Genomic DNA, 26,770 nt, shown 5'->3' with positions numbered 1-26,770 from the left:
GGATTGTACAATTATCCTCTGCTCCCCATCTCCATCACCACCTATCCAGTATCCCAAGCTTGAAAACTCAGTCAACTTTGAATTCTTTCTCTTCCCCTCCATCTGACAATTGCCTAGTCCTATCAGTTCTACCTCAAAAGTGTTTCTCAAATCTATCCTTTCTTTTCAGCCTCTACTGCAATTTCCCTAGTTAAGATATTCGTCATCCCTTGCCTAAAGTATATAATAACTTCCTAACTGGTTTACTTGTCTCTAGTAGTTGCTCCCCAGTTTGGCCACCAAATTGCTTCTAAACTCATCTTTCTTGAGCATATCTTATAATGTCACTTTAAGCTCAAAATCCTCCAATGGCTCTCTGTTGCCTGTAAGATCCTGGCAATAGTGAACTTCTTGTTGTTCTCAAAAACACTATGGTACCTCTCCCTCTCTCTCTTTCTCTCGCATTATCTTTATTTTATTTTTATCTCATTACAAAAGTTATACATATTTACTATCAAAGAAGTAAACATTTCAGAAATATATAACATAAAATGTAAACATCCACCGTAGTTTGCCCCACAACACACACATCACCATTAAAAGTTTGTCTGCCTCTAGATCATCACTGTCTACTTGAACTTTCTATGATGATGGAAATGTTCTAGATCTGTACTAATACAATAGCTACTAGCCACATGTGGCAGTTGGACACTTGAAATGTGGCTAGTGAGACTGAGCAACTGAATTTTTAATTTTATTTAATTTTAATGAATTTAAATTTAAATAGCAACTTGTGGCTAGTGACTACCATATTGGACAGTGCAGCTCTAGAGTTTTTCAACATATCTCCTTACTTACATTATTGCTACTTTGTAAAAATAGGATTATACTGTGCATATTGTTCTGCAACTGATTTTTTATACTTAATATATAATGAACATTTTCTAGGTCAGTTCAGTCAGTACTACCTCATTCTTTTCAGTGACTGTATAATATTCCATTATGTGAATTTACCATGGTCCCCTGTTAATGGGCAGTTTAGTTATTCCCAGTTTTTCACAAATGCAAGACATTGTTGCATCAAATACCCTTGGACATATATCTTTATATGTGTGGACATTCTTAGAAGTGGATTTTCTGAGTCAAAGAGCATAAATATTTCAGACTTTACTGGATGTGGCCAAATTGTCCTCCAAATGTCACACCAGTTTCCATTCCCACCAATAATGCCTATTTCTTCACAGTGCCAGCAATAGTTACCGTCAGTCTTTTTAATCTTTGCCAATATGATAGGTGATGCACTTTATGTCATGTTTTAATTTGCATTTCTTTAATCATTAGTGAAATCGAGCATCTTTTCCTATCCACCAGTGACTTTTCACTCTATTTGGAGCCCTAAGGAAAGAGTGTGGTTGCTACTGTCAGACCTCTGACACTACCTGAGGTGTCTGGTTAACTGAGAAGTTAAAAAGGTTGAGAAACTTTTTTCCAGGTCTCTCTAACTCTTGTCTCACCTGCAACCTACCTATTCTTCTAGGAATATCATTTCTTTTGTGCCTTGTACTACAAAGGTTGCTCATTTTCCCACACCCCATGATCCACAGGGCCCACAGCAGGTTCAGCATTCCCCTTGCTCCTTACAAAACTCTTTCCTCCTTTCAGGTCTATTTCATTTAGGTATACCACTCTGTACCTCTCCTAGTTACTCTCCCTTCCCCATTAAGGACTTTGGGAATGGCCTTACCACCTTCCTCTCCATCCTGATTCTTTCTCTCATTCCAGAAGATTTGAATGTCCATGTACAACCTATCAAACACTCTGCACTGATAGTTCTTTGAGCTTTTATACTCCAGTTCTCACACTCTTACTTTGACTAACTTGGTTCTTCTATCCCATGGAGACTTCTATACTTTTAACTCCTCTTTTTCCAACTTTTCCCACCTTCTTCCCTATCTAGCCAAGACCTGGTGGTGTAGCATCTCATCCATTCCACCTTGCCCATTATCCTTCCACTCTACCTGCCCTGCTAATCCCAGTCATTCTCTACTTTCTCTGCTCTTATATCCTGACTACTAAACATTGCTGCCAAGAAATAAATCCCATAGCCTTATTAATTAGTACTATCATACGTTTATGGTCTATAATCTTAGCTGTAATCCTGTAGTCTTTGGGCCACTTAGCAGTCATTTTATGTGTTCCTGGTTGGGTCCCAGTCCTGTTCCACCAAGCAGGTATTCCTAATTTGTACCTTGCTTTCAAGCTGGCTACACCACTGTTACTCCCCTCTCTATAAGCACATATTCAAACATGTCTCCTTCTTCGTTGAGAAATTAAGGTTATCTCTTATCTTCCCACTAGTAATCCTTACCAATTATTTGTGTCTTTCCTTGCTATCTCGGAGGAAATGGTGCCCCATCTTCTGTGTAAGACTAATCCCTTCCACCTGTATTTTAAATTCCATCCCCTCTTTCTTCAAGGAACCTCTTTCGCCTACATTTTCAACCTATTCATTTTGACTGGCTTCATCCCTAGAAATATGCTCAAATACTTTCTAATTCCTAGAGAAAAAGAACTTTTTTTATCCTCTTTTAGCTGTTGTCCTCTTTCCTCTTGGTTAGAGCTTTCTTGAAAGTAGTTGGCCTTTCCCATTAGCACTTCCTCACCTCCCTTTACTCTTTTGTTCACTGTGATCTGATTTCCATACCATTACTACTGTTTTTGCTTACTAATGACCCCTGACTTGTCAAATATAGGGATCACTCTTTAATCTTCATTCTGTTTTGACTTTTTTGCTGCATTTGGTACTGTTAATGCCTTTCTCTTTGAACCATTTTGGTAGTCCCGGCTTTAATCCAACTACTCCCTCCTGGTTCTCTTTCTAACTTTCAGGCTGCTTTTTCACAGGCTGACTCCTGTAATAGCACCCCTTCCTCTACTTTCCCCTCTACTTTTTTTTTTTGTGAGGAAGATCAGCCCTGAGCTAACATTCATGCCAATCCTCCTCTTTTTTTCCTGAGGAAGACCGGCCCTGAGCTAACATCTATTGTCAATCCTCCTTTTTTTCCCTTTCCCTCCCCAAAGCCCCAGTAGATAGCTATACGTCATAGTTGCACATCCTTCTAGTTGCTGTCTGTGGGACGCTGCCTCAGCATGGCCGGAGAAGCGGTACATCGGTGCACGCCCAGGATCCGAACCTGGGCCACCAGTAGTGGAGCATGTGCACTTAACCGCTAAGCCATGGGGCTGGCCCCTCTCCTCTACTTTTTTTTTTGTTGTTATAATTTTATTATTTATTTATTTATTTATTTATTCCCCCAAAGCCGCAGTAGATAGTTGTATGTCATAGTTGCATATCCTTCTAGTTGCTGTATGTGGGACGCAGCCTCAGCATGGCCAGAGAAGCGGTGTGTCGGTGCGCGCCCGGGATCCGAACCCGGGCCGCCAGGAGCGGAGCGTGCGCACTTAACCGCTAAGCCACGGGGCCGGCCCTCCTCTACTTTTAAGGTCTTTCCTTTTCTCACTTTGGTCTCTGCCTGGACACCACCAGCCGTGCACACAGTTTCCGCTATCATCTCTATTTATATAGTAGTCAAATCTACATTCTGACCCAGTTTCCTCCCTCTCATGAACTCGAGACCCACATATCCAGTTGTCCACTGGACTCCCCATTGGACATCCCTCAACTACCTCAGACTCACCATGGCCCCAACTGAAATCTTCTTACCCACTCCCAACACCAACTAAACTTGTTTCTTCTATGTTCACTATTCAGACTAATGATACTGCTATCCACCTAGTTACTATACCACACATTTCAGAATCATCCTTGACTCTTCCTTCTCCTTCATCCCATATCCATTCTCTCACTATGCCCTATTAAATTTTCATTCTTAATCTCCCTTTTCTCATTTTCCCACTGCTACTACCTTAGTTCAGGCCCTCATTGCCTTTCACAATTTTAGTAGTTCTCTGACTGGTCTTTCTAAATCTAAACTCATGTCCTCCTAATCCATTCTCTTTACTGCCACCACAGTAAACACATCCCTGATCATGGCACTTCTCTGCTTTTAACACCTCAGGTTCCCTGTTGCCACCAGATAAAACGCCTACTTGTCGGTCTCACCCCTTGCCCTACTGGTCCGGCCTGTCTCTCCTCACTCCCTCTCTCCCAGCCTAGCCTCAACCATTACCAAGCTCCTTAAGAGTTCCTCACCTCCGTCATGCCTCCTTGCCTTTGTACATGCTGTAATGCTGTGCCGCCTGCCTGGAATGTCCTTTCCTCCTGGTCCATCTGACGAATGCCTACTCATCCAACAAGATACACTTTAGCTGTCTCCTTCTCTTTGGTTATGTTGTGCCTTTGTTGTACATGGTATGGACTTTTATTGTTTTAGTTATCATTGGTTTGTAATCATTCATTTAAGTGTTTGTCTCCTTTGTATCCCCAGTGCACACTATAGCACTTCTTATATAGTCACTCAGTAATTATTGGCTAGGTGGGTGGATAAATGAATGAGTGAATAAATTTCCTTCTCCTTCCTCACCTGAGGAAATCCTAATCCTTCTTCAAGGCTTAAGCTTCGCTGTCTCCTACAAAAGGATATAGTTACTACCATTACTCTGTAGCAGCAGTTTTTCTACTGTATTGTTTATTTATTTACCTTTAGTCACCCTGGCTAGGTTGTGAGCTCCTTGAAGGCAGAAACTGAGTCTCATCTCTGTATCTCTAATACTAAGCACATACCTGGCACAGAGGGGTACATAATTAAGTGTTATAATAAATAAGTGAATGCCCAATGTTTACCATTGTCACAAACTGCCCAGGTTAAGTAACTGCCCAGATCCTTACATCATTATAATTGTACAGAAACTGACCTAAGACAGGTAAACCTCTCCATCTTAAGTTGAAAGGATTTATGTTAATAAGATTAAATAGCTACAGACTCCAGAGGAAATTGTTGTCAGATCTGAGACTGGAATGCAGAACTCTCCATTCTGTGTTTTTGAGCATGAATTTTTCCTCCTGCCCACTTCTCTCTCTGAGAATTGATCCTTGTCTTCTTCAGAAGTTTTGTGACTTTGGAACTCCCTTTGTTTTTCTTTTTACCTTGCATCATGTCTTGGTTTTGATTTTCTTTTCCTATTAGGTAAGCTATCCTTCTTCTGTTACACTGCTTTATTTTCTTTTTCATTCCCCATAGAAGATGCCAATATTATGAGAAGAAATTAATGTAACCCAGTAAGACCAAGTTATCTGTGCTGTAGGGATAATATTTGGCAACCCTATTTATTAACCCAGCATGCTATGCAAAAGTTGTTTTTGCTACTTTTTGCCTCTTGTCTTCACAGGCAGTGAAGGTAGAAAAGGCCAATGTCTTAGTCCATTGTTCTGATGGGTGGGACCGCACAGCACAAGTCTGCTCTGTGGCCAGCATCCTCCTAGATCCATTTTATAGGACATTCAAAGGACTCATGGTAAGAGAACAAGCAATTGTATTTTACTTTGTGTGAGTGACAGATTGTGAATAAATTAAAAAGAACTCTCAACCAACTTGTTTTCTACAAGAAAGAGCTCCAAATCTAGAAAAATAGTTGTTTTTCAGTTTAGCTTCTTTCCATTAAACCAGGCATTTGCATTCTGTATACTTTCTGTTGCACATTCAACATAGTTTCTTACCTATCAGAAGGTAAGTTGTATGTAACAGGCTGCTGTAAGGGGTAGGAAAGACTCAAAAAGTTTGCAAAGCTGAATGAAGTACTGTTAAATAGGTCGTCTGATGGGCTCATCATCTTCAACTTGTTAGCTGTTTATATGTCTGACTCGTGATCGTTTTCTGGTGCTGAATCCAAGGCTTCCTAGTTGATCTTTCTAAGAAACAGAACTCACGATAGGAGTGCATCCTCATTTTTTTGGAAATGATTTTTTTAAATGGTTAAAAATGTGATTGTAGAACAAATCTTGGTACAAACACAAATACTGCCTTTGGGTTCCTGTTTTTTCATGAATTCAGGTTGAATTCAATATCATGTTTATCAGGATTTTATTTAGTTATGGCTCCAATGGCTTGTTACACATCATGTAAAAGCCAAAAGAAATGTGACACTGGATAAAATCCAGAATAATTTTTCCTGAGAGCATTTGGAATTTGAAGGCAGCCTTTAAATGAAATCCAAGATATGTACTTAGTTATCATTTGGGAAGTTAATTTTATATTTATGATCAGTTCAACCCAAACTTGTACAAAGACCATTTCAGAAAAATATTTTGATATTTTTAAATGTATGGTTAATTCACTTTGTTATTTTCCTAATGCAAACTTTTCTTTTTGTATAAATATGAAGATCCTGATAGAGAAGGAATGGATATCCATGGGCCACAAGTTCTCCCAAAGGTAAAAATATCCTCATTTTATTTATTTATTTATTTTTAATTTAATTTTTTTTTAATTTTTTGTTTGTTGCGGTAACATTGGTTTATAACATTGTATAAATTTCAGGTGTACATCATTATACTTCTATTTCTGCATGAATTACATCATGTTCTGATGTTCACCACCCAAATACTAATTACAATCCATCACCACACACATGTGCCTAATTATCCCTTTTGCTCTCTTCCCTCCCCCCTTCCCCTCTGGTAACCACCAATCCAATCTCTGTCTCTATGTGTTTGTTTGGTGTTATTATCTACTATTTAATGAGTGAGATCATACGGTATTTGACCTTCTCCCTCTGACTTATTTAACTTTGCATAATACCCTCAATGCCCATGCATGTTGTCACAAATGGCTGGATTTCATCATTTCTTATGGCTGAGTAGTATTCCATTGTGTATATATACCACATCTTCTTCATCCATTCGTTGCTTGATGGGCACTTAGGTTGCTTCCAAGTCTTGGCTATTGTAAATAATGCTGCAATGAAAACAGGGGTGCATGTATCTTTACGCATTCGTGTTTTCAAGTTCTTTGGATAAATACCCAGCAGTGGAATAGCTGGATCATGTGGTAGTTCTATGCTTAGTTTTTTGAGGAATCTCCATAGTGTTTTCCATAGTGGCTGTGCCAGTTTGCACTCCCACCAGCAGTGTACGAGAGTTCCCCTCTCCACATCCTCTCCAGTACTTGTTGTTTCCTATCTTGTTAATTATAGCCATTCTGATGGGCGTGAGGTGATATCTCACTGTAGTTTTGATTTTGCATTTCCCTGGTAGTTAATGATGTTGAACATCTTTTCATGTGTGTGTTGGCCATCTGTATATCTTTATTGGAGAAATGTCTGTTCAGGTCTTTTGCCCATTTTTTAATTGGGTTCTTAGTTGTTTTGTTGTTGAGATGCATGTGTTCTTGATATATTTTGGAGATTAACCCCTTATCATGTGTATGGTTTGCAAATATCTTCTCCCAATTGCTAGGTTGTCTTTTGGTTTTGTTGATGGTTTCCTTTGCTGTGCAGAAGCTTTTTAGTTTGAAGTAGTCCCATTTGTTTATTTTTTGTGTTGTATCTCTTGCCCGGTCAGACATGGTGCTTGAAAATATGTTACTAAGACCGATGTTGAAGAGCATACTGCCTATGTTTTCTTCTAGAAGTTTCATAGTTTCAGGTCTTACATTCAAGTCTTTAATCCATTTTGAGTTAATTTCTGTGTATGGTGTAAGGTAATGATCTACTTTCATTTTTTTTGCATGTGGCTGTCCAGTTTTCCCAACACAATTTGTTAAAGAGACTTTCTTTTCTCCATTGTATGTTCTTGGCTCCTTTGTCAAAGATTAGCTGTCCATAGATGTGTGGGTTTATTTCTGGGCTTTTGATTCTATTCCATTGATCTGTGTGTCTGTTTTTGTGCCAGTACCATGCTGTTTTTGTTACTATAGCTTTGTAGTATATTTTGAAATCAGGGAGTGTGATACCTCCAGCTTTGTATTTTTTTTCTCAGAATTCCTGTGGCTATTCCGGGTCTTTTGTTGTTCCATATAAATTTTAGGATTCTTTGTTCTATTTCTGTGAAAAATGTTGTTGGAACTTTGATAGGGATTGTATTGAATCTATTGATTGCTTTAGGAAGTATGGACATCTTAACTATGTTAATTCTTCCTATCAAAGAGCATGGAATATCTTTCCATTTCTTTGTGTCTTCTTCAAATTCCTTCAGTAATGTTTTATAGTTTTCAGTGTACAGATCTGTCACTTCTTTGTTTAAGTTTATTACTAGGTATTTTATTCTTTTTGTTGCAATTGTAAATGGGATTGTATTCTTAATTTCTCTTGCTGCTACTTCGTTGATAGTGTATAGAAATGCAACTGACTTTTGTATGTTGATTTTGTATCCTGCAATTTTACCGTATTCATTTATTACTTCTAAAAGCTTTTGGGTGGATTCTTTAAGGTTTTCTATATATAAAATCATGTCATGTGCAAATAGTGATAGTTTGACTTCTTCCTTCCAATTTGGATCCCATTTATTTCTTTTTCTTGCCTCATTGCTCTGGCTAGGACTTCTGGTACTAAGTTAAATAGGAGTGGTCAGAGTGGGTATCCTTGTCTGGTTCCTGTTCTTAGAGGGATAGCTTTCAGTTTTTCACCATTGAAGATGATATTAGCTGTGGGTTTGTCATATATGGCCTTTATTATGTTGAGGTACTTTTCTTCTATACCCATTTTATTCAGAGTTTTTATCATAAATGGATGCTGTATCTTGTTAAATGCTTTCTCTGCATCTATTGAGATGGTCATGTGACTTTCATTCTTCCTTTTATTCATATGGTGTATCACGTTGATTGATTTGTGGATGTTGAACCATCCTTGCATCCCTGGAATAAATCCTACCTGATCATGGTGTATAATCTTTTTAATGTGTTGTATGCGATTTGCTGGTATTTTGTTGAGGATTCTTGCATTGATGTTCATCGGTGATATTGGCCTGTAATATTCCTTTTTTGTGTTGTCCTTGTCTGGGTTTTGATTTCAGGATAATGTTGGCTTGGTAGAATGAGTTAGGGACCTTCTCTCCATCCTCAATTTTTTGGAAGAGTTTGAGAAGAATAGGTATTAAGTCTTCTTTGAATGTTTGGCAGAATTCACCAGGGAAGCCATCTGGTCCTGGACTTTTATTATGGGGGAGGTTTTTGATTATTCTTTTGATCTCCTTACTGGTGATTGGTCTATTCAAATTCTCTATTTCTTCTTGATCCAGTTTTGGAAGGTTGTATGATTCTAAGAATTTATCCATTTCTTTCAGATTGTTAAATTTGTTGGCATATAGCTTTTCATAGTATTCTCTTATACTCTTCTTTGTTTCTGAGGTTCCGTTGTAATTTCTCCTCTTTCATTTCTGATTTTACTTATTTGAGCCTTCTCTTTTTTTCTTGGTGAGTCTGGCTAAAGTTTTGTCAATTTTGTATATCCTTTGAAAGAACCAGTTCTTGTTTTTATTAATTTTTTCTATTGTTTTTTTAGTCTCTATTTTATTTATTTCTGCTCTGATTTTTATTATTTCCCTTCTTCTACTGATTTGGGGCTTTGTTTGTTCTTCTTTTTCCAGTTCCTTTAGGTGCATTGTTAGGTTGTTTATTTGAGATTTTTCTTGTTTGTTGAGATAGGCCTGTATTGCTCTAAACGTCCCTCTTAGAACTGCTTTTGCTGTATCCCATAAATTCTGGCATGTCGTATTTTCCTTTTCTTTTCTCTCCAGGTATTTTTTGATTTCTCCTTTGATTTCTTCATTGACCCAATCATCGTTCAGTAGCATTTTGTAAATCTCTGTATTTTAGGCTTTTCTGATTTTCTTCCTGTAGTTGATTTCTAATTTCATAACGTTGTGGTCAGAAAAGATGCTTGGTATTATTTCAATCTCCTTAAATTTATGGAGACTTGTTTTGTGGCCTAATATGTGATCAATCCTAGAGAATGTTTCATGTGCATTTGAAAAGAATGTGTATTCTTTGGTTTTTGGATGGAATGTTCTGTATATATCTACTAGGTCCATCTGTTCTAGTGTTTCATTTAAGGTCAATGTTTCCTTATTGATCTTGTGTTTGGATGATCCATCCGTTGGTGTAATTGGAGTGTTCAAGTCCCCTACTATTTTTGTGTTACTCTCTATTTCTCTTTTTATGTCTGTTAATAATTGCTTTATATTTTAGTTGCTACTACATTGCGTGCATAGATATTTTCAAGTGTTATAACCTCTTGTTGGATTGTTCACTGAATCATTATATAATGCCCTTCTTTTCTCCTTTTATAATTTTTGTTTTAACGTCTATTTTGTCTGATATGAGTATTGCTACCCCAGCTTTCTTTTCATTGCCATTTGCGTGCAGTATCTTTCCATCCTTTCACTTTCAGTTTGTGAGTGACTTTAGGTCTGAAGTGTGTCTCATGTATGCAGCATATATATGGGTCTTGTTTTTTTAATCCAATCAGCCACCCTATGCCTTTTATCTGGAGCATTTGGTCCATTGACGTTTAAAGTAGCCATTGATAAATATGTACTTACTACCATTTTTTAACATTTTTTTTCTTGGTGTTTTAGTAATCCTTTTCTATTCTTTTCTTCTTCTCTTGCTCTCTTCCCTTGTGGTTTGATGGCTTTCTTTGGTATTATGTTTGGGTTCCTTTCTCTTATTTTTTTGTGTATTTATTATATGTTTCTGGTTTGTGATTACCATGGGGTCAATATATAGTAACCTACGTATATAGGAATCTGTATTAAGTTGATGGTCTCTTTAGTTTGACCTCTGTCTGAAAGCTCTACTCTTTTACTCCCCTCCTCCCACATTTTATGCTTTTGATATCATATCTAACCTCGTTTTGTGCATTTGTATCCATTACCCTCTTATCATGGAAATGGAGAATTTTTCCTATTTGTGGTCTTCTCTTTTCCCCTTAAATAGGTCCCTTTAGCATTTCTTGTAGTACTGGTTGCTTGGTGACAAACTCCTTTAATTTTTGCTTGTCTGGGAAACTTTTTATCTCTCCTTCCATTTTGAATCATAACCTTCCCGGGTTGAGTATTCTTGGCTGTAAGTTTTTTCCTTTTAGCACTTTAAATATATCATGCCACTGTCTTATAGCCTGTAAGGTTTCTGCTGAGAAGTCAGCTGATAGCCTTATGGGGTTTCCTTTGTATGTAACTTGTCTTTCTCTTGCGTCTTTCAGGATTCTCTCTTTATCTTTAATTCTGGACATGTTAATTATGATGTGTCTTGGAGTTGGCCTCTTGGGTTTATCTTGTTTGGTGCTCTCTGTTATTCCTGTACATGGATGTCTTTTTCCTTCCTTAGGTTAGGGAAGTTTTCATCTATTATTTCTTCAAATAGATTCTCTGCACCTTTGTCTCACTTTTCTTCTGGGACCCCTATACCACAGATGATAGTGCACTTGATGTGGTCCCCGAGGTCCCTTAGACTGTCCTCAATCTTTTTAATTCTTTTTTTCCCCCCAAAGCTCCAGTAGATAGTTGTATGTCTTAGTTGCACATCCTTCTCATTGCTGTATGTGGCACGCGGCCTCAGCATGGCCGGAGAAGCAGTGCGTCGGTGAGCGCCCGGTATCCGAACCCGGGTCGCCAGCAGCAGAGCGTGCACACTTAACCGCCAAGCCACAGGACCGGCCCTTTTTAATTCTTTTTTATTTTACCTGTTCAGCTTGGGTGATTTCTTCTAGTCTTTTGTCAAGCTTGCTGATCCGTTCTTCTGTATCCTGTACTCTGCTTTCGAGTCCCTCTAGTGAATTTTTCATTTCCAATATTGTTCTTCATTTCTGATCGGTTCTTTTTTATATCTTCCATTTCTTTGTTGACTTCTCACTTAGTTCCTCCATTCTTCTCCCAAGATCAGTAAGCATACTTAACACTCTTTGTTTGAACTCTCTGTCAGGTAGGTTGCTCATTTCTGTTTCACTTAGTTCCTTTTCTGGGGTTTTGTCCTGTTCCCTTACTTGGAATGTATTCCTTTGCCTCCTCATTTTCCCTTTTCCCTGTGCTTGTGTCTATGTATTAGGTAGGTCAGCTGCGCCTCCTGCTCTTGGAGAGGTGACCTTATATAAGTGATGCCTTATGAGGCCTGCAGTGTGCTTCCCTCAGTTCTGAATGTTCCAGGAGTGACCCCTATGTGGGCTACATGTGTCCTTCTGTTGTGGCGTGCTTGCTCTCCCTGTAGGTGCACAGGGATGCTGAGCTATGCACCTGGCCAGGTGTTGTAATGCTCAGCTGCTTGTAGTTGTTGTGGGCCCTTCAGTCTCTTTATCAGGTGTGGGGCGCCCCAGGACAGTTAGCTTCAAGGTCTAATAGCATATTTGTGTTGCAGTATTTCTTTTGATTGAGTAGGCCTCCAGTGTGGCAGGTTGTTAGGCTCTCGGGCTTACAATTGCTATAAGCCTCCAGCGTTTAGGTCTCTTGTCAGCTCTCTGAGTATTGCAACTAGGTGTGGCTTACCTCAGGCATGGGAGCACCCAATTGTTTCAGGCTTTGGAAGGTGCGGCAAACCACCTATGTGCGTCCTTTAGAAGCACAAGTCTTCTGTAGCTGACAAGCTCTGCTGCCCACAGGTCCACACACACAGTCAACACATTTCTGCCCTGTGTACGTGCCCCAATGTCCTGACGTGGACCCAGTCTCTCCAAGGCAGGAGCCCCACACACTCCACCACCACCCCACTCTCTCCACCCACTCCTTGCACACGCCCTGCTCCTCTGAAGTGGGCCCAGTTGCCAGGCTGCAGAGAATCCAGCCACCAATCTGTGCAAGCTCACAAATTGCCTGAGGGCTTGTTTTTGGGTGGGGTCAGTCTCTAGGGTGCGCTACTTGCCCTGGCTGAGCTGGATTAAATCATTGCTCTAGTGGGTTGGGCAGACCCTGTGCTAGCAGGCCCCAGGGAGAACTCCAATGGCATCTGCCAGCGTCTATATCAGCATGCCCACACCAGGCCACAACAATGGCCCCTGGCAATGTCCCAGTCCCTGGAGATGTCTCACCTCTCACCGAGATGCACTCAGAGCCTATCAGGTGAGTCTCTTTTCAGCAAAGCTCTGTGCACCTTTCTTTTGTAGATTTTAGCTTGCTTTCTGAAACAGGTGAATTTGTGTGTGGGCCCTTTAAGAGCCGGCTTTATTTTCTTTGTGAACCAGCTTTTCTAGGGGTACTCCCCAATATTTTAGTAGCAGGCAAAGTCAGATATTATGCCACTCATGTCAGTTGTGCTGGGTCCACAAAATGCCTACAGCGGGAACACTCCCTGGCTCAGGGCCCCACTCCTCCAGGGAGGGCTGTGTAGCTCTGAGCTGCTCCCGGGTGGCTGTGAAGCGCTGCAACTTGTGAAGGTTGCGTTTTTTCTCTATAGAAGGGAGTTTCTGCCTCTTTCACCTCAGTTAGGATTGTCATTTGTTGCAGGAGTTCCTCTTATCCAGTTTTCAGTTCTCTCTCAGGGGTAATTTTTCCACTAGTAGTTGTAAATTGGCTGTGTCTGTTGGGAGGAGGTGAGTTCAGAGTCTGCCTGCACCACCATCTTGATTTCTCTCAAAAATATCCTCATTTTAAAGGAGGAGGTTAAGGAGAGTTCATTAGTGTGAGGTTTATCAAAACCCAGTATGTTCTTGTGTAGAAAGGAACAGTAAGTTGAACATGGCATAAATCTCTTTTAATCAAGAAACATATTCCAGACACTGTGCTAGGGGACTAGGGCTAGAAAGGTGAGTAGAATATCATCTCTGCCTTCAAAGTGTGCAAATATATCAAATTGTTAAATATTTCAGTGAGGAACAAGGCATCCTGGGCCACAGAGGAAAAAGTACTTAACTCTGCTTAAAGAAGTCAGGATAGGTTTCCAGGTATAGGCAGCATCTTTTACATGATGAATTTTTGGGGATGAAGAGGAGTTTGCTAGGCAGAACAGTGGGATGAGCAGGGCGTTCTGACAGAGAGAATAATATCTAAGACAATACACCATTTAAACTTTTATAAGAAAATGACAGGTACAGATTTCTGTTCTTTAGTACGGGTGGGTACAAGGGCTTACATTTATCTAATGTCTACTATAAGCCAAACAGCCTCACTGATGCTTTACCTATGTTATCAGAACAATCAGAAAATATTACCAAATACCTAACAATGTGCTGCATATTATATCAGACACTGACCTGTACCAAAGGCATATAAAATGTGAGTTTTACCCTCAAGGAGGTTACAATTCAGGTCTTATTCTTTCCCGTTCGTGTGTATCCATTTAGTTTCATTTGATTGCCGCTCTCTAGCCATTTGGGTCCATATATTCATTCTTCCTTCATCAACAAACATTGGGCCAGGCAATATGTCAGGTATTAAAGAGACTGTGTTGAATCAGATACCATCTCTGTCTTCTTTTACAGAAAAGTCAGCAATGACAGTATAGTATGATAAGTGCTAAGACAAGGATAAACATAAACAAAGGAACTTTATCCATTCTGGGGCAAAGAAGGCTTCCTAAAATTGGTGGCATTTTAGAACATTAAAGAAGATAAGGTTGAAGATATGAAAGAAACAGTGGATGTTTAGTAGAATAAGGCTCCTGAGGAGACAAGAGGGGGTGAAAGCTACAGTTCAACTGAAAAGATTAGCTTGAGCTATAACAAAGAACACCTCTTCCATGGAGACTGGATGGAAGGACAAACAGTGAAGGAACTAAGTGTGTGAGTGTCAGAGGGAGGCATTAGATATTTTTACTTGATGGCATTGATCTTTTTCAGTGACACTCTAGACACCAGTGTGAAATCGGTTAGGGGTTTGAGAAGATAGCTTAAAATGTGCAAGAGTTGTAAGGTTAATGGGAAAGCAGCGTTAAGGACATATATGAAGATTATTTGGATGCAGTTAAGTTCTAGCTGGGTATGGAGACATAATTTACGTGGTTTTATAATTTTCTCAAACAGCATTCATCAGCCATGATGTGGGAGTAGAGCACATAACTTTTTAGGCTCATCTGTGGTTGGACTTTGAAGGAGAATAATGACAAGAATGACCAGAAAGTTGAAGAAAATGAGGAGAGAAGAGTTGATGGGGCAGACCATAGAGTATAGGCTGGATAAGGAAGAAAAGGAAGCTAGTAGGAATCTGACAGGTTGAGAGGTACAGAGATGAAGGCTGGAGGAGAGAAGATAAGCAGGCTTTGGAAATATATGGTAGTCAGAGTAGGATATTGAGATTAAGATTTCAAAGTGGAATAAGAACCTCTAGGTAACTTCAAGAACCAGCCTATGGCCATGGATACTGGAGGCTGATGTGGAGTAGAGGTAAAGATCAGTGAAGATAATTGAATTTGAGTTACTTAAGGAACCTGCTAAGCCAGTGGGTCATCTTTGTCGACCCCAAAGATAAGTACTTCAGACAGGAGTCAGATTCTTCAGAAAATGTGAGGAAGTGACTCAAAGATTGGTAGAAGACAACATTGAGGAAGGGGAAGATAGTTTAAGCTAAAGAGCATGACTCGTAATGGAAGTGTTTTTAAGAGAGGGGAAGTAGTAGTAGAGAGCAGTGGTAAGAGCAAGGACAAAGCTGATCCCACCTCTGCCCTGTTTTAGGATTATGGTATGTGGAGAGTGGAATGATGAGCATTCTCCATTTGATTTTAGACCCCAAGAAGAGGTGGTGTCTTTGGTGTGGCAGATTTCGGTTAAATGAAAAGGTAGACCATTCAATGTAGAAGCTGAGGATGCTGTGTTTGCTTCCAGTGGGATAGGGTTTCCAGTGGATGGTAGAGTTGGTAAAGAGGGCATCATGGAGGAGGAAAGAGTAAACAGTTCTGGGATGAGGTTTGTTTATTCATTTAATAAATATTTATTAAATACCTATTTCATACCAGGTAGTATACAGTAAATAACAGATATGATCCTTGCTCACATAGAGCTAAATGTGGCTGTTTAAATTTAAATCAATTGAAATTAAATATAATTAAAAATTCAGTTCCTCGGTCACATCTCAAGTGCTTAATAGTTAGTTACTACCGTATTGGACAGCACAGATATGGAACATTTCCATCATTGCAGAAAGTTCTATTGTAAAGAGGGTATAAGGAATAGAATAGATGACCAAAGGGCTTATAATATGCCAGTGGCTAAGAGTTCTGTTGGGATTAACGAGCTTTGAGATTCTGGGTGGCATTTTGGCATGAGGTGTTTCCTTGCCAATGCCAACAGAGGCAAAAGGTGACCTTGTTATGGCCTATTCCAAACAATGTAATCCCTGATGTTAACCAGTGTCTTTCTTTACCTTTATTTGCATCTCTCAGGTGTGGCCACCTGGATGGAGACTCTAAAGAGGTATCCCCTATCTTCACCCAATTCCTAGACTGTATCTGGCAATTAATGGAACAATTTCCTTGTGCCTTTGAGTTTAATGAAAACTTCCTGCTGGAGATCCATGACCATATTTTCTCCTGCCAGTTTGGGAACTTTCTTGGAAACTGCCAGAAGGATCGGGAAGATCTGAGGTGAATTCAGTTTGTGAGAAAACACTGAATAGGGAGAGGGGGTCAGTGCAAAAGGAATGTAACCACCACTCTGAATTTGAGACAGCAGTTCAGGAAAGGGGAGGAGATGACGATGATAAACAGAACTGTTGAAGCATAAAGCACTCTATGTTTGCTTGGGGATTTCTCAGAACCTCAGATTCCTCATCTGTAAAAGAGGGATAATAATATCTACTTTTCAGAGCAATCGTGAGGAACCAGTAAAACAATGGATATGCAAGAACTTTGTAAAGAATCAATTCTGTGCAGGTGTGAGTTGTTATTATCTATATCACTGGTATTATCTTTATCACTTGTATCAGCGATCACAAAATGGCAGCTCATGGGCCAAATCTGGCTCAACAGGCATGTTTTGTTTAGTCTGTGGAGTATTTTTTTAAACTGTAAATTAGTTTACATTAGTCAACATTTAAATATCAGGATATTTCACATAAAAATCCAGTTATTTTGAGGATTTTTTTTCCTAAATAGAAAAGCTGTTGTGCCAAGATGTTCTTCTGAAAAATCAGGAGCCCTGGCAACACTGGACCTGCATTTTCACAAAGCATTAATCAGCTAGAGCTGAATTGCGGCTGCTCCATTTGGATAAAGCAAACTCACTCTTGTTTGCCACAGTTCTTACCACTCCCTGTAGTTTATTCTCAGCCCACTTCTAATGTTATCTCCCCAGCTCCTGTAGGCAGTTGAATTTGCACCCGACTTAAACTCTAACATCCCACAATATACAAAACATAAATACTTTTTGAGGTTGACAAGATAGAGTTGCTGTGAGCAGTATTCTCCTTGTTTTAGAGACAGAAAGAAATAGACAGGAAAGTAGCTATCTCACAACCCACTCTTTGTTTCACAGCTGTTGGTTGAGTAGCAGTTAGCTGAAGTTCTCAGGCCCCTCTATGACATATCCTGCATGACATCACCTCTCTGTTATTCCGTTTTCTTGTCAACACAGAGAACAGTGATGAATCTTGCTGCTTTAACATTTGTACTTACTTGATAGCTTCTATGCACGTTTCTCTTTCTTTTTGCAACTAGACCTTTCTTACCCTCTCACCAAATTCTTTTAGATACATTCATTCTGTCTCTGGCTTGCTTCTCTAGGCATTAAAACCAAAGATCTTTTCCATATTCTTTTTTCCACCCTCTTAAAATGAGGCTAATATGTCCTAGACCCATTCCCCGCACAAATCTGAATCTCCTTTGTAAAAGTACAAAAGTTGAACATATTAAAATAATGATTACTTAAAACAAGCAGAAGTATCATTCATTCATGAAAGGAAAAGTGTAGGCTCTAGAATCAGAGACACCTGGGTTTACATTTTGGCTCTGTGACCTACTAACTATGTGACCATTAACAAATTAATTTTTGTCTCATTTTCTCATTAGTAATTTGAGGATAAAGAGTTTTATTATGAAAATTTAATGTGATATTTTAGGTAAAGTCTGAAACAGTGCTTGACACAGTAAATACTCAATAAATACTAGGTACCTTACCTCTGCAAGATTTGCAAGATTTTTTTTTCTGTTTTTAACCAACAACAAATGATAAAGATCATATATAGCCTTTGGCCTCACTGAAATGGTCTGAGGATTGTAAAAGTTACAAGACTACAGTTTTTGGTCCTACCACCTGTGCCACTCCTCTTTGTTCTCCTCCTTAATCTTTCTTGGTCACAGTTTGTACAAATGACGTTCTCATGCATGCTTATGCAGCAGCTCTCATTGGGGACCAGTGGATCCCTTGCTTTTTGAGGTGTTAACTAAGGGGCTTCCTTACTGGGTGAGCAGGCACCCCATGATCTCCACTAAGGTGTAAGAATTAGTCTTGCAATATAAATATTACAGTCTTTAGCTGCTCACCTAGGATAACTCAAAAATATTTGCTAATATAAATTGCCAATTGTCTTTCACTGTCTTATACTTTCTGAGAGGAGGAGAAGCTGGCTTGAAATAAAATAAAATACAGAAGAGCCAGAAATTCATGCTCTAAGCTGTCTGTTAACTTACCATATTTTTAAAAACAATTCCATATTTTTTTTTTAATTGGAAAGATCATCAGTCCATAGAATCCTAGATTTGGAAGAGATCTTAGAGGACAAATTTTACGAATGAGGAGACAGGCTCAGAAAGAGTTGAGACATTCCTAAATCATACAGCTACTGCACAGCAGAGACTGGACTTAGCATCTTCTGCTGTCCAATGTGGAATTCTTTCTAACCTCTTATTCATTTAAAAAATGGATAAATTGAAGCCCAGATAATTTGTTACTCTATCAATGCTCATTAGCCGATTATTTCCATTTTCCTTCTATCATATCCTATTCTTCTCTCTTGAGTCAGGTTACTTATTAGTAAAATTTAGCTGATTATCAAGTTCAGCAGGACTGTTGAGATTACTTGCTTGCTACTTTTAATTTTTGACTTGTTTTTCTTTTCTGACAGAGTCTATGAGAAAACCCATTCCGTATGGCCTTTCTTGGTTCAGAGGAAAACAGACTTCAGGAACCCTCTCTATAAAGGCTCCACTATGTATGGCGCACTCAATCCTAGTACTGTGCCCTACAACATTCAGTAAGTTCCTAAGCTGTCCCTTCTTTTCTTACAGCAGGCCCCAGGGCCTCAGCTGCTTTGCCTCTCCTTATATAGCTGCCATCATCTCCACAAGCCTGGCTATGGAGTAGGACACTCTCTCCCCAGATCACCCATTCCTTGCTGCCTCTGAAAACAAGACAACACTCATTTTGGTTTTCAGGGCTTTGCTGTTGCTTGCTTAGGGAAACAAACAAGAAATAATAGTTGATTTGTACTAATACAACTAGTCAGGATATAGATTGTTTCATTCCTTTTAGTCTTTCCCTGTATCTTCCTCTTCTTTCCCATCCTTTCCCCAACAAAAAGAAGGAAAAAACAGAGAAATAGAAAGTGCTGGTATTGTTTGCTATACTTTTCCAAAAATGTGTAAAGTACAGGCTGTTGTGCTCACTGACCACAGCTGAATGAGTGCAAGACAGAGCTGAATATGTTTATTAACTCTAATAGTTTATTTTGTGTATTCCTTAGAATTTTGTATATATAAGATCATGTCATCTCTGAATAGAGATTGTTTTATTTCTTCCTTTCCAATTTGGATAACTTTTATTTTCTTGCCTAATTTCCCTGTCAAGAACTTCCAATGTTGAATAGAAGTAGCGAAAGCGGGCATCCTTGTCCTCGTCCTGATATTAGGGGGAAAGCTTTCAGTCTTTCTCCATTGAGTATAATGTCAGTTGTAGTTTTTTTTTTGTTTTTTTTTGCAAATGACCTTTATCATGTTTAGGGCATTCCCTTCTGTTCCTAGTTTGTTGAGTGTTTTTGTGATGAAAGGGTGTAAGATAATGTCAAATGTTTTTCTGTATCATGTTGAAATGCAGATGATTATGTGTTATTTTTTCCTTAATTCTATTAATGTGGTGTATTACATTGATTGCTTTTTATATGTTGAACAACCTATGCTTTCCTAGGGTAGATCCCACTTGGTCATGGTATATAACCCTCTTAATATGGTGCTGCATTCTGATTTTTACATGTCGAACAACCTTTGCTTTCCTAGGGTAGATCCCACTTGGTCGTGGTGTATAATCCTCTTAATATGCTGCTGCATTCTGTTGACTAGTATATTCTTGAGGACTTTTGCATCTGTATTTATAAATAATATTGATTTGTAGTTTTGTTTTATTGTGATGTCCTTGTCTGGCTTTGGTATCAGGGTAATGGTGACCATATAGAATGAGTTAGGAAGTCTTTCCTTCTCTTTTATTTTTTGGAAGAGTTTGAGAAGGATTGTTGTTAATTCTTCTTTAAGTTTTTAATAGAATTCACCAGTGAAGCCATCTGGTCCTGGACTTTTCTTTGTTGGGAAGTTTTTGATTACTGAATCAATGTCTTTATTTGTTATAGGTCTGTTCAAATTTTTATTTCTTCTTGAATCAGTTTTGGTAGTTTGTATGTTTCTAGAAATTTGTCTATTTCATCTATCTAATTTGTTGGCATGTAATTGTTCATGAGATTCTCTCACAATCTCCTTTACTACAGTAATGTCCCCAATTTCATTTATGATTTTATTAATTTGAGACCTCTTTTTTTTTTTTTTGGTAAGGAAGCTTCGCCCTGAGCTAACATCTCTTGCCAATCTTCCCCTTTTTGCTGAGGAAGATTGGTCCTGGGCTAACATCTGTGCCCACCTTCCTCCATTTTTTTTGTACGTGGGATGCTGCCACAGCATGGCTTGATGAGTGGTACATCAGTCTGCGCCTGGGATTTGAACCTGTGAACCTCGGGCCACCGAAGCAGAGCCCACAAACTTAACCGCTATGCCACCGGGCTGGCCCCTCTTTTTTTTTTTTGAGGGCAAAATTTCCTGTAATATCAAAAGCATACTGTACATAAAGTCAATAATGCACGTTAAATGATGCATTTCTATGGCTTTTAGAGTTTTTTTGGCATTTTTTTCCCAGCTTTCTTGAAATATAATTGACATTAACATTGTATAAATTTAAGGTATACAATGTGATGAATTAATACATGTATATATTGCAAAATGTTTGCCATAAGATTAGTTAACACATCCTTTACCTCACATAATTACCATTTTGTTGTTGCTGTTGTCATAGTGAGAACATTAAAGTGCTGCTTTCATAGCAAACATGGAATGATTCACTAATTGTGTGTTATCCTTTCACAGGGGCCATGCTAATCTCTGTATCATTCTAGTTTTAGTGTATGTGCTGCTGAAGTGAGCACTCTCTCTTTTTTCTTAGTTTAGCTTTAAGGTTTGTTGAATATATTGATCTTTACAAAGAATCAACTTCAGTTTTGTTTATTATCTCTATTTTTTTCTAATCTTTATTTCATTTAACTGTATTCTAATCTTTATTATTTCCTCCCTTCTGCTAACTTTGGGTTTAATTTGCTCTTCTTTTTTTGGTTCCATAAGGTATAAAGTTAGGTTATTGATTAGATATCTTTCTTCTTTTTGTTTTTTTTTTTTTTTTGTGAGGAGATCAGCCCTGTGCTAACATCCGCCAATCCTCCTCTTTTTTTGCTGAGGAAGACGGCCCTGGGCTAACATCTGTGCCCATCTTCCTCCACTTTATATGGGACGCCGCCACAGCATGGCCTGCCAAGCAGTGCGTCGGTGCGCGCCCGGGATCCGAACCAGCGAACCCCGGGCCGCCGCAGCGGAGCGCGCGCACTCAACCGCTTGCGCCACCGGGCCGGCCCCTCTTTCTTCTTTTTTAATGTGTGCATTTACAGCTATAAATTTCCCTCTCAGCACTGCTTTCTCTGTATCCCATAAGTTTTTGTATGTGGTGTTTTTGTTTTTATTCATCCCAAAGTATTTTTTAATTCCTCTTTGATCCATTAGTTTTTTAAGAGTATGTTGTTTAATTTCCACATATTTGTGAATTCTCTAATTTGCATTCTATTATTGTAATTGACTTCTAATTCCATTCTATTGTGGTTAGAGAATATACTTTGTGTGATTTCAATCTTTTTAAATTTATTAAGACTAGTTTTATGGCCTAACATATGTTCTGTCCTGGAGAATGATACCTATTTTGCAAATGATGTGTATCATTTGAGAAGGTTGTATTCTGTTGTTGTTAGGTGGAGTGTTCTATATATGTCTGTTAGTTCTACTTGTTATGTAATGTTGTTCAAGTCCTCTATTTTCTTATTAATCTTCTGCCTCATTGTTCTCTTCATTATAGAAAGAGGGATATTGAAGTCTCCAGGTGCTACTGTGAAACTGTCTATTTCTCCCTTCAATTCCATCAGTTTTTGTTTCATATATTTTTGGTTTTATTGGTAGGTGCATATGTGTTTATAATTATTATATATTCTTAATGGATTGACCCTTTTTAAAATACATAATGTCCTTCTTTGTCTCTTACAACAATTTTTGACTTAATGGCTATTTTGTCCTTATTAGTATAGCCATACCAGCTCTCTTTTGGTTACTATTTGCATGGACTATCTTTTTCTGTCCATTCAATTTTCTTCGCTTTGAATCTAAAGTGAGTCTCTTGAAGATAGCATATAGTTAGATCATGTTTTTCTATCCGTTTTGCCAACTTCTGCCTTTTAATTAGACAATTTAGTCTATTTGCACTTGAAATAATTACTCATAAGGAAGGACTTGTGCCACTTTGCTATTTATTTTCTTTATATCTTTTTTGTTCCTCAATTCTCCATTACTACTTTTTTTGTGTTAAATTGACTTTTTTATTTTTAAAACCACTTTATTAAGATATAATTGACATAGAAAATGCTGTACATATTTATTGTATACAACTTAATAAGTTTGGAGATAAGTACTCACCAGTGAAACCATCACTGCAATCTATGCCATAAACATATCCATCCGTTCCAAAGTCACATCATCCATTTAAAAAATGCAAGAACAAGGTCATCTTTAATATCCATATATTTTGCATTGTTCCTTTTCAATTTAAACATGTACTTCCTTAAATTGTGTGTGATTTTAAGTGTGTCATTTTGATTCCCTTCTTTGTTTTTCCTTTTCTGTATATTTTTTAGTTATTGTCTTAGTGGTTATCCTGGGGGTTACAATTAATATCTTAAATTCATAACACTCTAGTTTCAATTAATACCAACTTTGCATCAATAATATACAAAATCTCTGCTCTTATAGAGCTCCATTCCCCTCTTTATGTTATTTTTGTCACAAATTACATCTTATACATTGTGTGCCCATTAACATAGACCTATAATTATTGTTTTTGAGATTTTTTTTAAGGCAGAAAAGAGGAATTACAAACCAAAAATACAATAATGCTGGCTTTTATATTTACTTAATTAGGTATCTTTACTGGTATTCTTTATTTCTTTGTATGGCGTAGACTTACCATATAGTGTGTTTTCATTTCAGCCTGAAGGTCACCTTTTAGTTATTTCTTGTAGGACAAGTCTTTAGTGATTAACTCCTTCAGCTCTTGTTTATCTGGGAATATCTTAATTTCTCCTTCATTTTCAAAGGATAATTCTGCCAGATGCATAATTCTTGGTTGACAGTTTTTTTCTTTTAGCACTTTAAATATGCTATCCCACTGCCTCTGTGGTTTCCAAGAAGAAATCAGCTGTTAATCTTAGTGAGGATCTCTTGTATGTGGTGAGTAGCTTCTTGTTGCTTTCAAGATTCTCTGTCTTTTGATGTTTGATTAAAATATATCTCAGTGTGGATCTCTTTGAATTCATAATAAACTCCTAGTTGGAGTTTATTAATGGATAGATTCATTCTTTCATCAAATTTAGTGTGTTTGGCCATTATGTCTTCAAATATTCTTTCTTCCCCTTTCTATCTCTTCTATCCTGGAACTACCATTAAGTGTGTGTTGGTATGCTTGATGTTCTACCACAGGTCCCTTAGAGTCTCTTCACTTTTCATCATTGTTTTTTCTTTTTGCCTCTTAGAGTGAGTAATCTCAATGGACCTATCTTAAAGTTAATTAATTCATTCTTCTGCCTGCCCAAATCTGTTGTTGAATCCCTCTAGTGAATTTTTCATTCTACTTATTGTACTTTTCATCTCCAAAATTTCTATTTGGTTCCTTTTTATAATTTCTCTCTCTTTATTGATACTTGTTATTTGGTGAGATTTAATTCTTCTGATTTCCTTTAATTATCTGAGCATATTTAAGACTGTTGATTTAAAGTCTTTGCCTAGTAAGACCAATGTCTAGACTTTCTCATGTACAGTTTCTATTAATTTCTTATTCCTATGAATGGGCTATACTTTCTTGTTTCTTTCCTTGACTCATAATTTTTAGTTGAAAACTGGACAGTTTGAATATTATAATGTGATAATTCTGGAAATCAGATTCTCCCCCCTCTTTAGGGTTTGTTGTTACTACTTGTGGGTTGTAGTTGTTTGGTTAGTGACTTTTATAAACTATTTTTGTCAAGACTGTATTCTTTGTCATGTGTTGTGACTGAATTCTCTTTCTGTTAGTTTAGTGGTCAGCTAGTGATTTGACAGAGATCTCCTTAAATGCCAAAAAAATAAAATAGTCTCCTTTCTTTGCAGATTGGCTTTGTGTTGGTATACATCATCAATGCTTAGCCAGTCATTTATAACTCTCACTTAGCCTTCACTTCCTGCTTGTGCAGAGCCTAAAAGGCAGCCACAGGTGAAAGCTTTGGGTCTTCTCAGGTCTTCTCTGGTCATGTGTCCAGCCCTGGGCTTGTACTTGGCCTACATTCTCCGGTATATACAGGAGCTTTTAAGTGCCCTTATTTTCCCATGTATCTCCTTCCCAAGCCTCTTTCTTCACAAGCCTCTTCCTTCCCAGACTTTTAAATCTGTCTGTTGCTTGCCCCATCTATTATCTCTTACCTCAGGTGACTGTTGCTAGTACATTTACCTGTACATTCTTTTGACAAGTCTGGAAGGCCACTCCAGTGCTGAGAAAGTTCTGAGGTGGGCAAAACAAGCCCCTGTGCCCATCTCTCAGGGAGATACCAGAGAGGTCAAAATATACAATCAAATTATTTTGGGAACAAGGTCTCTATTGCTCCCTCTGGCACTGGAAAGCCACATTGGTAATGTGAATTGCCATCCCCAAAGCTGTTGCTCAGCTGAGGAGTGGAGGATGGCAGACAGGTAAGTCAAAATGTTGTAATAGTTTCTTACCAAAATTTAGCAGCTTCTCTTTTCCTTAAACATTCCCCTGGTTGCTGTAAGTTTTTTATTATATTCTGAAGTTTCAAAAAAGTTGATTATTACAGTTTTTGCCTGCTTAATCATTGCTTTAGTGAAGGGACAGAGTTTTGGAGATTCCTACTCCAGAATTTTCAGTGATGTCACCAATGATAGGCATTTTTTCTTGCCATACTTATTCTTATCTTTGGATATTCCAAATGAGAATTTATCAGTGAAGTGATGCTAGTTTATAAGTGCTTCTTGATAATTATAGTGCCAGAAATTCTACTGTATTTCTTTAATAAGTAAAAACCAGATCAAGGGGAAGATATAGTAAACATATTTTCCTGTACTCCTCCCACTAAGTAAAACTAAAACCCCTGGATATTATAAAACAAACATTAAACCACTATTAAAGTTGTAGAGAAGAATGCAGACTGGCTGTGGTCCACAGGACTGAAGGAACAACACAGTGGTGAGTTCCATGAGTTTTCTTTTTGCTTCATATATCCCATACTTGGAGTTGAAGAAGCTGGCAACCAGAAACACCAAGGAGACAGAAAAACCAGCCATAAGAGAAGCTTGCTCTCTCTAGCCAAAGGACCAGGAAAGGGGCAGCCTAGCAAGACAGAAAACTTTTAGACAATAACTGCTCTCCTCTAGTCATATACTAAAGAAATAAACTGTGTCCCCACCCAGCCAGAAAAGGCCAAGTAGGAAACCTAGATTTCTGCCCTCACCAAGCTGTAACAAAGCACCCAAATTCCCCTACATTGTCTCCCCCAGGGTGTTGTCAGAGGTCAAATGGGGAGCCAGGATTTTTATCTCCACCAGATACTCTCCTTCTGGCAGTGTCAGTAAAGATCACGTGGAGACCCTGGACTTCCACCTCCACTCAGTGATGAGAAGGTACCTCTCCTTCTCCCCACTTGGATAGTATCAAAGGAGGCCTCATGGAGCATTAAGATTTTTACCACCACTCAGCATTAATGAGACCACGCCCTGTAGTATCATTGGACGTCACATGAGGAGAAGTAATGAAGTTCTTCTGCCCACCCCAGCTAGGGTGCTACCAGCATAGCACTAGTGGGGTGCCTGAATCCCTACTCCCACCCAACAGTACTGTGGGAGTCCTCCCCAACTTGAGTGTCAGTGGAAGCCAAGTGGCGAACCTCAGCCTCTACTCCCACCTGGCAGTAATGCGGAAGCACCCACAGTTCCTCTGCCAGAACAGTGTCACAGTAGGCTTGCTAAAACAGAAGATTTAAATAAGTTCAGGAGTCTCATAAAATTTCCAAAATGTCTAGGTTTCAGCTGAAAATTACTCATCATACCAAGAACAAGGAAAAGATCAACTTGAATGAAAAAAGCAATCAATAGACACCAACACAAAGATAACACTGATAGAATTATCTGACAAAGATTTTAAACAGCCATCATTAAAATGCTTCAATAAACAATTGCAAATGAAAAAAAAAAAGTCTCAGAAAAGAAGTTGAAGACGTAAAGCAGAACCAAATGGAAATTATACAACTGAAAAATACAATAACAGAAATTAAAAAAAAAAAAACTGAATGGATGAGCTCAACAGCAGAATG

At 38.4% G+C, this 26,770-nt stretch overlaps 1 protein-coding gene and 1 non-coding gene across 3 annotated transcripts in view; one reads left to right on the top strand and one right to left on the bottom strand.

Annotated features, from left to right (window-relative positions):
- The window catches only part of MTMR8 (myotubularin related protein 8), a 152,252-nt gene that overhangs the window by 77,001 nt on the left and 48,481 nt on the right, over positions 1-26,770 (top strand). For both annotated transcript variants that reach the window (XM_058536020.1, XM_058536019.1), the window contains 4 exons: positions 5,329-5,454; positions 6,322-6,371; positions 16,236-16,436; positions 18,914-19,042. In XM_058536020.1, coding sequence (XP_058392003.1) covers positions 5,329-5,454; positions 6,322-6,371; positions 16,236-16,436; positions 18,914-19,042 — 506 coding nt within the window. The remainder of the gene's footprint in view (positions 1-5,328; positions 5,455-6,321; positions 6,372-16,235; positions 16,437-18,913; positions 19,043-26,770) is intronic.
- On the bottom strand, positions 21,148-21,250 carry LOC131401529 (U6 spliceosomal RNA). The gene has a single exon (XR_009217727.1). It is a non-coding gene; the product is annotated as a U6 spliceosomal RNA (small nuclear RNA).

Source organism: Diceros bicornis, chromosome X (genome assembly GCF_020826845.1).
Source record: "Diceros bicornis minor isolate mBicDic1 chromosome X, mDicBic1.mat.cur, whole genome shotgun sequence".
NCBI classification, from domain to species: Eukaryota; Metazoa; Chordata; class Mammalia; order Perissodactyla; family Rhinocerotidae; genus Diceros; species Diceros bicornis.
Note: the sequence above shows the minus strand (reverse complement) of the source record. Positions and strands in the feature narration are given on the sequence as shown.